This window comes from Mya arenaria, chromosome 3 (assembly GCF_026914265.1).
Source record: "Mya arenaria isolate MELC-2E11 chromosome 3, ASM2691426v1".
Classification (NCBI taxonomy): domain Eukaryota; kingdom Metazoa; phylum Mollusca; class Bivalvia; order Myida; family Myidae; genus Mya; species Mya arenaria.
In genome coordinates, this window is record NC_069124.1 from 77806370 (window position 1) to 77817995 (window position 11626).

At 37.9% G+C, this 11626-nt stretch overlaps 1 protein-coding gene across 1 annotated transcript in view; it reads left to right on the forward strand.

Annotated features, from left to right (window-relative positions):
• LOC128228152 (DNA mismatch repair protein Msh6-like) overlaps positions 1-7806 on the forward strand; it is a 36131-nt gene extending 28325 nt beyond the window's left edge. Inside the window, exons 25-32 of the mRNA XM_052939299.1 lie at positions 290-422; positions 646-744; positions 982-1189; positions 1424-1513; positions 3614-3768; positions 5032-5166; positions 6611-6678; positions 7353-7806. Of these exons, the coding sequence (XP_052795259.1) occupies positions 290-422; positions 646-744; positions 982-1189; positions 1424-1513; positions 3614-3768; positions 5032-5166; positions 6611-6678; positions 7353-7410 (946 nt within the window). The 3' untranslated portion in view covers positions 7411-7806. The remainder of the gene's footprint in view (positions 1-289; positions 423-645; positions 745-981; positions 1190-1423; positions 1514-3613; positions 3769-5031; positions 5167-6610; positions 6679-7352) is intronic.
• Positions 7807-11626: the final 3820 nt, after the last annotated feature.

An 11626-nucleotide genomic window follows, 5' to 3' on the forward strand; every position in this document is an offset into this window, starting at 1 on the left:
TATGCCATTCATTAAATACCTGGTTTGGACAAATCGCGATTCTTACTCACATTTTAATTTTATTTTTTTAATGCTTTTGACAGGCACATATTACATCGTTATTGTATTCACTTCTTAGTCAAAGTGCCAAAGTCCAGCACACTGTCTTACGACAGCACTTGTTTTTAATAAGTTTTCCTTTATTGTTATATAATCAATGAACGACAAAGAAAATGTGCCTTCATCTCTCTCCATTCAGATGAAAGTGCAATAAAGAAAAAACAAGCTTTGAGCTGTGTTTATATTGCAGCTACCAGATGTGGGATGGAGTAGTTCAGTGCTTGTCAGTGTTAGATGTCCTGCTGGCACTTGCCTGTTACAGTCGCTGTGCTGATGGCGCAATCTGCAGGCCAGAGATAGTATCCCCTGAGGCTGGGGTGCAGGTACTTGCATAGTTCAGTAAATCATATAGAATAATGATCACTTGTAAATAACACAATAGTTTTACTATGGGTGTGACTTGACAAAAAGAAACTAAGACAACAAGTTAAATATTATGCTAAAGTAAATGGGACTGTAAATAACTTTTTTTACTTTTAAAAAAAGAAGGTGAATATTGCCTTTCATTTTAAATTCCTCAGTTGCCATATTATTGATAATTTGCAGCCTTTCATTGAAATCAGAGAGGCCAGACACCCATGTGTTTGCAGGACATTTTCTGGAGGAGACTTCATTCCCAATGACACTGTTATTGGCACACATGATGTGAGTTATGTTAACATCTTTAATGCAATAGAATATACTGAAATATCCAAATGAAGTGTTGCAATAAATATAAACTTACTGCATTCTTATAATCACATTCACTATAAAATAAATTGAAGCCAAGATAATATGGATTTCTGTGAATGCTTGTAAAATATAACAATGCAGCAATGTAAGACAACAACTGCCTTTAAATATGTGAACAAAAAGCAAACTTAGCTGACCCTACTATTGCAGGATCAGGCCGATGATGGGGACTCCAGCAGCAGTCGCGTGGTCCTTGTCACTGGTCCCAACATGGGTGGCAAGTCCACACTGATGAGGCAGGTTGGGCTTGTGGTTGTCATGGCCCAGCTTGGGTGCTATGTGCCTGCAGAGAAGTGCCGCCTCACTCCAGTGGACAGGGTGTTTACACGCCTCGGGGCTAATGATCGGATAATGGCTGGTCAGTCCCATCACATGGCTCATTGAGGAAAATATTTATTAAATATTCTAAAGATAAATGTTTGATTTATACAATGTACAAATATACACTAGGTAAAATTATGTAATGGTAGATATTACCATGATTGCTAGCCGATTTTATATCGAAACTTGGTTCTTATTTGTGAAATATGCTTCAATGGTTTGCATTACTGATACCTAGGAAGAGTTTTTAACACAGATTCTATTGTTTTAGGCGAGAGTACATTCTTTGTTGAGTTGAGTGAGACATCAGCCATCCTTCAGCATGCTACCTCACATTCCCTGGTCCTTGTTGATGAACTAGGTAAGCAATACCTTGTATTTGAGAGTAAGTCGTAAACGAAATATGCATATACATGGTTTTATATGCATGTGCAGATATTGTGTATGAAGGTTCACATAACATGGTTTTGTGTTCTGGTATAAAGGTGCTAAATAAATAGCTTTGGTTTTGTGTGTGATTACAGCTTCTTGTACTGTGTCAATCATATATATTTATGTCTCCCCCTCTCTGGGGGAGACATATTGTTTTTGCCCTGTCCGTCAGTCCGGTAGTCCGGTAGTCCGTCAGTCCGTCCGTACGTCACACTTCGTTTCCGATCGATAACTGGAAAACCGCATGACCTAGGATCACCAAACTTGGTAGGGAGGTTGGTCATGAGGTGTAGAAGATCCCTATTGTTTTTGGGGTCACTAGGTCAAAGGTCAAGGTCGCGGCGACCCCCAATGTAAAAAACATTTCCGCTCAATATCTTGACAATGGTTTGACCTAGGTTCACCAAACTTGGTAGGGAGGTTGGTCGTGAGGTGTAGAAGATCCCTATTGTTTTTGGGGTCACTAGGTCAAAGGTCAAGGTCGCGGCGACCCCCAATGTAAAAAACATTTCCGCTCAATATCTTGAGAATGGTTTGACCTAGGTTCACCAAACTTGGTAGGGAGGTTGGTCGTGAGGTGTAGAGGATCCCTATTGTTTTTGGGGTCACTAGGTCAAAGGCCAAGGTCGCGGCGACCCCCAATGTAAAAAACATTTCCGCTCAATATCTTGAGAATGGTTTGACCTAGGTTCACCAAACTTGGTAGGGAGGTTGGTCGTGAGGTGTAGAGGATCCCTATTGTTTTTGGGGTCACTAGGTCAAAGGTCAAGGTCGCGGCGACCCCCAATGTAAAAAACATTTCCGCTCAATATCTTGACAATGGTTTGACCTAGGTTCACCAAACTTGGTAGGGAGGTTGGTCGTGAGGTGTAGAGGATCCCTATTGTTTTTGGGGTCACTAGGTCAAAGGTCAAGGTCGCGGCGACCCCCAATATAAAAAACATTTCTGCTCAAAATCTTGAGAACGGTTTGACCTAGGTTCACCAAACTTGGTAGGGAGGTTGGTCGTGAGGTGTAGAGGATCCCTATTGTTTTTGGGGTCACTAGGTCAAAGGCCAAGGTCGCGGCGACCCCCAATGTAAAAAACATTTCCGCTCAATATCTTGAGAATGGTTTGACCTAGGTTCACCAAACTTGGTAGGGAGGTTGGTCGTGAGGTGTAGAGGATCCCTATTGTTTTTGGGGTCACTAGGTCAAAGGTCAAGGTCGCGGCGACCCCCAATGTAAAAAACATTTCCGCTCAATATCTTGACAATGGTTTGACCTAGGTTCACCAAACTTGGTAGGGAGGTTGGTCGTGAGGTGTAGAGGATCCCTATTGTTTTTGGGGTCACTAGGTCAAAGGTCAAGGTCGCGGCGACCCCCAATATAAAAAACATTTCTGCTCAAAATCTTGAGAACGGTTTGACCTAGGTTCACCAAACTTGGTAGGGAGGTTGGTCATGAGGTGTAGAAGATCCCTATTGTTTTTGGGGTCACTAGGTCAAAGGTCAAGGTCGCGGCGACCCCCAATGTAAAAAACATTTCCGCTCAATATCTTGAGAATGGTTTGACCTAGGTTCACCAAACTTGGTAGGGAGGTTGATCATGAGGTTTAGAAAACTCCTATATTTTGGGGGGTCACAAGGTCAAAGGTCAACGTCGCTGTGACCTCTAATGTAAAAAAATATTTCCGTGCAATATCAGGAGAATGCTTTGATCTAGGTTCACCAAACTTTGAAGTGAGGTTGGTCATGATGTCTAGTTGATTTTGCAATCAGTTGGTCAAAGGTCAAGGTCACTGACCTTGAGGTGAAGAACCGGTTTCTGCTCAATAACTCAAGAACGTTTACACCCAGGAACTTCATACTTGGTATGCCAGTTAGTCATGACTAGTTGATGGCCCCTATTGATTTTGGGATCCATCATTGATTATTTCTCACCTACGACCACACAATGGGGGAGACATGCGCTTTTTCAAAAAAGCAATCTCTAGTTTATATCAGATTTTGTAGATAATTATAGTGTTGACTAATGTTGCCACTTCTAGGTCGAGGCACTGCCACGTATGATGGCACAGCAATAGCATGTTCTGTGGTGAAGGAGCTGTCTACCAGCATCGGATGTCGTACACTGTTCTCCACCCACTATCACTCACTGGTTGAAGAATTCTCGCACGATCCCAACATTCGTTTAGGACACATGGTTTGTACTGGCATGGCTGGGTTAATTTAAGTTATTAAGTAGTTTGTTTGGGAAGAAAAATCTAATAGAATTTTGTTACAAATGTTGCCTGAGTCAATATGTGCATGTATACAAGGCCCATAATTATGGGGATATAGAAATGGTAGGCGCGATTCCGTGCGTGCGTTTGTGTGTGTGTGTGCGTCCGTCCGACATTCATTTCTTTGCATCTCCTCTTAACATTTCTCATGTGATTTCTACCAAACTTTCACAGATTGATGATCATAAAGTGAAGCAGCGCAAATTGTCGGGCTTTTGCGATTCAACCGTTTTTGAAAGAGTTATAGCCCTTTGTTTATTTTACATTTAAAATTGGTTTCTTCGCAACTCCTCTTACGTTTTTCATGCGATTTCTACCAAACTTTCACAGATGGATGATCATAAAGTGAAGCAGCGCATATTGTCTGGCTTTTGCGATTTGACCATTTTTAAAAGAGTTATTGCCCGTTGCTTATTTTACATTTAAAATTGGTTTCTTCGCAACTCCTCTTACGTTTTTCATGCAATTTCTACCAAACTTTCACAGATTGATGACTATGTAGTGACGCAGGGCATATTGTCGGGCTTTTGTGATTCAACCATTTTTGAAAGAGTTATAGCCCTTTATTTATTTTACATTTAAAATTGGTTTCTTCGCAACTCCTTTTACGTTTTTCATGCGATTTCTACCAAACTTTAACAGATTGATGACTATATAGTGACGCAGCGCATATTGTCAGGCTTTTGCAATTTGACCTTTTTTTGAAAGAGTTATTGCCCTTTCTTAATTTTACGCATTTCTAATGTTCCTGAGAAACTACCCTTACTATTGATTGGCTTTCGTTACAAAAAATGCCTCCATGAGGCGGGGGATATAGCTGTCTGTAACCGCTCTTGTTCTGATTTAAATAATGTCATAACAAATATTCAGTTCTATGATAGTGATCTAGATCATTCATTAAGTCTAGTGTCATGGGAAAAAATAACATTGTATGTTGTTAAAAAATCCAGACGGTTGACTTGGATTACTATCAACAGCTTATTAAATTTGTATGCAAGGTCATTTCATCATTGCAGTTTTTTTTAATCTATCTGTATATTGAAATTAAACCACTATGCACAAAGAGGAAAAGAAAATGCCTATTTTAGGGGGACTATGCTTTTATGTAATTCCAATCCATGTTCTTTCACATTGTCCATGTTATGTCTGATTACAAAATTACCAGTATCATGTCTTGTACGCAGGCATGTATGGTAGAGAATGAGGATGAGGATGATCCAACCCAAGAAACCATCACTTTCCTCTACAAGTTCACCAGTGGCGCCTGCCCTAAGAGCTACGGCTTCAACGCTGCCAGACTCGCTAACCTACCTGATGAGGTACATGTGGATTTGTAACATTTGCACTGATTTTATTGCATCTGACTGCTGTCAGTATTTATTTTTTAGCTTGACTATTCGAAGAATAAGGAGAGCTATACTACTCACCCTGGCGTCTGCGTCACACCTTGGTTAAGGTTTTGCATGTAAGCACCTTTAAGTCATTATCTCAGTAAATACATCAGTTATTGCATTGAAACTATGGATATGTATTCCCAACTATCTTACATACTAAATTAATGAAGTTAGATAACAATTATTTGAATATAATGCCAATAATAGGCCTTTATTATTCGACTTAGAAATTCTGGTTAAGGTTTTGCGTGTAAGCACACATAGGTTAATATCTCAGCAACTACTTGAGGTATTGCATTGATACTTGATACAATGGTACTCAACCATCCAACCTACTAAATTAACCAAGTTAGATAACTCTAGTTTGCATTTAATGCAAATAATTGCCCTTTATTATTGGACTTAGAAATTCTGGTTAAGGTTTTGCATGTAACCACATTTAAGTCAATATCTCAGCAATTATATCATGTACTGCATTGAAACATTAGATATGTATTCCCAGATAACACTTTTTTAATATAATGCAAATAATGGGTCTTTATTATATGACTTAGAAATTGTGGTCAAGGTTTTGCATGTAAGCAAACATAGGTTAATATCTCAGCAATTACTTGATGGATTGCATTGAGACTTTATACAATGGTACTCAACCATCCAATCTACTTAAATAACCAAGTAAGATAACTCCAGTTTGCATTAAATTAAAATAATGGCCCCTTTTTTATTCGACATAGAAATTCTGGTTAAGGTTTTGCATGTAACAACTTTAAGTCAATACCTCAGGGAATACATCATGTATTGCATTAGAACTTTACACACAGGCTCTCATCTATTTAACCTTCTTATTAAATCAAGTAAGATAACTCTATCTTTTATAATACCGGTATATAAATTTTGCCCCTTTATTATGCGACTTAGAAATTCTGGTTAAGGTCTTGCATGTTAGCACACATAGGATAATATCTCAGCAACTATTTGATGTATTGCATTGAGACTTTATACATTGGTATTCAACCACCAAACTTAATTGAATAACCAAGTTAGATAACTGTATGTTTTGCAAATAATGGCCCTTTATTATTAGACTTAGAAATTCTCGTTAAAATTTTGCATGTGATCACATTTATGTTAATATCTCAGCACACCATCTATTGCATTGAAATCTAATCTAACAGTGATCCATGCATGTTTCGCCAAAACTTTTCAATCCTTACATTGAAAAGCGGCGGAATAGTCGAGCGCGCTGTCTCTGTGACAGCTCTTGTTTTTAATTAAACTAAACTGCATGTGTGTTTAAATCCTTGGGAAAATGTATTTATGAAATAATCACATGAACATAATTAATTCATTCAACATATCACTGTTGCAGGTTATCAAAGTTGCTGTAAAGAAAGCAAAGGAGTTTGAATCTTCATTGAACAGTATTAAATCATTCAGGTTTGTGGAAAAAATTTATGCACGCAAAGTAGGCGTATTAAAATCGTACCCTCCTTACTATCAGTTTTCAGTGTTCAGGCTATCACTTTGTCATGCATGGAGGGATTTTAAATAAATCGGCATATGTGTTGGGTACATAAAGGCAATGTATCCCATCCCACAAGCTTACCTCAGAGTCTGAGATTATACTAACAGGTTTATCATGGTGGAATACTACATAATTCGTCACGTTAGTGCAAGAACTCAATATCTGCTTCTATTTCAATAGGCAGTTATGGAGATATTGCACTAAGGTGATGATATGTGCACACAGAGTAGCTCTGTCCAGGCTGTAACCGAGGCATTCGTCACTTACTGTGACAATTCTTGTAAAAGTACATGTCCCATCAGTTTTTTTATACTTATTTTATTCATCAGCTTATATATACATGACATAAGAACACATACATACAATTTGTACAAGCGAAAGAAATGCTTGACATTAAGTTTTGAAAGGAAACTATGGGAAAAATCAGAATATTACTTGTGTTTTGTTTGCATTTTGTGAACCTGTGTAAATGTCACATGATATTTCCATGCACATTACACAGGAATTTGAGATCAAAGGGCAATTTATGAAACTTTTGTAATGTAGAGTCACCATGCATTGGAAACTTGTATTTTTGACATTTCAGGAGGGTGTGGAAACAGCCGACAAGGGACAATATTGAGGTTTCACAAACAGTCTGCTGATCTGACCTTTATGCTACATGTTCAAAATGTGATCAAGAAGAATTGGATATACTGAAAGTGAATTAATTTTGTTCAATGATTTTTATTGTATAAGATAGATTTAATAGTGATTGAAACAATTATTTGCAGTTGTTCAAAATAGTCTTTGAAGTACATGTTCCTCGTGTATCGATATAAGGGAGCCTATGAATGATTGATTTCAATGAATAATTGGAATGTGCTTTATAGTATCTCATTTGTTACTGTTCTATTTGTTGTTACCATTGAATGTCCTTGTTTGTTTGTATTACCTGTAAGGCATGATTCACAAGTTTACAAAGTCTCATTTATAGCATCAATTTCAATTTTTATGATATCAAAGTGCTATCATTTTCTAATAAATGTTGAAATCTCAAATCTTTTTTTTTTTATTTCAAAATATGAAGATATTGGAATGTGAAGGAAAGTTAGAATTTGTAAAAGTGAAAATCCAAATACAAAGAGCAGGGGTCCTTTTCATAATTGGATCTTGGTCATAATTTTAGTATTCTTAATCTGTATAATTGGCACAAATGGCAGGAAGTATGGCTCAGAAGGGAGAGCATAGTTTTCGCTGCTTCCATCTCTCACACCCTTATCCAGAAAAAAAACTTGTCCGGAGATTATCTTTAAAACTAATGAAATAAAACTTGGTATATAGATAGATGGCAATCGGGGAAGTGCAGTGCACAAGAACCATAATCCTATCATGCATAGTTAATAAGTTATCTCCCCTTAACCAATTTTTCTTAATTTGTGCTTGCACACCCTTGTCTGGAGAATCTTCAAAACTACTGATGAGATTGAAATAAAACTTGGTACATAGATAGATGGCAACGAGAGGAAGTGCAGTGCACAAAAACCATAATCATATCATGCATAGTTAAGAAATTCTCTGCATATAATCATTTTTTTTCATAATTGTTGCTTGCACACCCTTGTCTGGAGATTATCTTCAAAACTGATGATTGAAATGAAACTTGGCATTTAGATAGATGGCAATGAGAGGAAGTGCAGTGCACACAAACTAATGATAGGATTCAAATAAAACTTGGTATATAGATAAAGGCAATGAGAGAACCATAATCCTATTACGCATATTTATTAAGTTATCTTCGCTTAACTATTTGTTTCATAATTGGTGCTTGTCCTGGCTAAAACTTAAAAACTACTGATGAGATTGAAATAAAACTTGGTAAATATATATGATTAGTGCTTGTCTGTGCCATATCTTGGAAAATACTAAAGGAATTGAAATGCAACTTCAAATATAATTAGAGGTCAATAAAAGGAAGTGCAGTGCACAAGAACCATAATTATGCCCTGCATATTTTTAAGCTTTATCCCCTTTATCTGATATTTATAAAAATTGGGAACATATCTTGGAAAATACTAAATGGATTGAAATGAAACATAAAATGTAGATAGATAGCAATAGGCCTCATACAGTGACAGAATGTTTAAAGGCCTCATACAGTGATGGGATGTTTAAAGGCCTCATACAGTGACGGGATGTTTAAAGGCCTCATACAGTGACGGGATGTTTAAAGGCCTCATACAGTGACGGGATGTTTAAAGGCCTCATACAGTGACGGGATGTTTAAAGGCCTCATATAGTGACGGGATGTTTAAAGGCCTCATACAGTGATGGGATGTTTAAAGGCCTCATACAGTGATGGGATGTTTAAAGGCCTCATACAGTGATGGGATGTTTAAAGGCCTTATACAGTGACGGGATGTTTAAAGGCCTCATACACTGATGGGATGTTTAAAGGCCTCATACAGTGATGGGATGTTTAAAGGCCTCATATAGTGATTGGATGTCTAAAGGACTCATACAGTGATGGGATGTTTAAAGGCCTCATACAGTGACGGGATGTTTAAAGGCCTCATACAATGACGGGATGTTTAAAGGCCTCATATAGTGACGGGATGTTTAAAGGCCTCATACAGTGACGGGATGTTTAAAGGCCTCATATAGTGACGGGATGTTTAAAGGCCTCATACAGTGATGGGATGTTTAAAGGCCTCATACAGTGATGGGATGTTTAAAGGCCTCATACAGTGACGGGATGTTTAAAGGCCTCATACAGTGACGGGATGTTTAAAGGCCTCATACAGTGATGGGATGTTTAAAGGCCTTATACAGTGACGGGATGTTTAAAGGCCTCATACAGTGATGGGATGTTTAAAGGCCTCATACAGTGATGGGATGTTTAAAGGCCTCATACAGTGACGGGATGTTTAAAGGCCTCATACAGTGATGGGATGTTTAAAGGCCTCATACAGTGACGGGATGTTTAAAGGCCTAATACAGTGACGGGATGTTTAAAGGCCTCATATAGTGATGGGATGTTTAAAGGCCTCATACAGTGACGGGATGTTTAAAGGCCTCATATAGTGACGGGATGTTTAAAGGCCTCATACAGTGATGGGATGTTTAAAGGCCTCATACAGTGACGGGATGTTTAAAAGCCTCATACAGTGATGGGATGTTTAAAGGCCTCATACAGTGATGGGATGTTTAAAGGCCTCATACAGTGACGGGATGTTTAAAGGCCTCATACAGTGATGGGATGTAAGGCCTCATACAGTGACGGGATGTTTAAAGGCCTCATACAGTGATGGGATGTTTAAAGGCCTCATACAGTGATGGGATGTTTAAAGGCCTCATACAGTGACGGGATGTTTAAAGGCCTCATACAGTGATGGGATGTTTAAAGGCCTCATACAGTGACGGGATGTTTAAAGGCCTCATACAGTGATGGGATGTTTAAAGGCCTCATACAGTGATGGGATGTTTAAAGGCCTCATACAGTGACGGGATGTTTAAAGGCCTCATACAGTGATGGGATGTTTAAAGGCCTCATATAGTGATGGGATGTTTAAAGGCCTCATATAGTGATGGGATGTTTAAAGGCCTCATACAGTGATGGGATGTTTAAATAAAAAAGGAAATGCATAACCCAAGAACCATCATCCTGCCCTGCATTTGTTATCCCCTGCCGAATCGAAGATTTCTGGAGGGGGATATTGTTTTGGCGTTGTCTGTCATTCCGTCCTTCCGGCATTGATCAGAAAATGTTCAAACTTGGTCAGAATGTTCCCCTTGATCATATCTCCACCACTTTTTAAAGTGGGTCACATGGGGTCAAAAATGATCGAAAATAAGGTCACTAGGTCAAAAATATTGTCCAGAACCATATCATGGTAATGACTGGTCAAATTATGTTCAAAATTGGTCATGATGTATCCCTTGAAGAAATATGGACCACTTAAAAAAGTGGGTCACATGGGGTCAAAAATTAGATCACTAGATCAAATCTTAGAAAATTCTTTGGAACATACTAGAGGCATTATACATGGTCAAATATTCATGAAACTTAATCAGAATGTTTTCCTTGATGAACTCTTGGTTGTAAATAAAACTGGGTCACATATGATCAAAAATTAGGTCACTAGGTCAAATCTTAGAGAAATATTGTCCAGAACCATATCATGGTAATGATTGGTCAAGTTATCTTCAAAATTGGTCATGATGTAAAACTTGATGAAATATGGACCACTTAAAAACGTGGGTCACATGGGGTCAAAAACTAGGTCAGTACCGGTAGGTCAAATCTTAGAAAAATCTTTGGAACATACTAGAGGCAATTCATGGTCAAATATTCATAAAACTTAATCAGAATGTTTTCCTTTGATGAAATCCTGGACTTATTTAAAACTGGGTCACATATGATCAAAAATTAGGTCACAAGGCCAAATCTTTTTCTTTTTTTTGTCCAGAATGAAAATGATTGGTCGGATTATGTTCAAACTTGGTCATGATGTACCCCTCAAAATATGGACCGCTTGTAAAAGTGGGGCATATGGGGTCAAAAATTAGGTCACTAGGTCAAATCTTCAAAAAATCTTTTAACACATTAGAGGCAAAATGTATGGTCTTATATTCATGAAATTTGATCAGAATGTTTTCCTTGATGAACTCTTTGACATGTTTTAAACTGGGTCACATGTGATAAGAAATTAGGTCACTAGGTCAAATCTTTCAAAAATCTTGTCCGAAACTATTTTATGGTGGTGATTGGTCTGATTAAGTTCAAACATGGTCAGAATGTTCTGTTAGGTTAAATTTCGACTGTGTTTTAAAAGTGGGTCATATGGGTCAAAAACTAGGTCATATCTTACAGAATTCTTG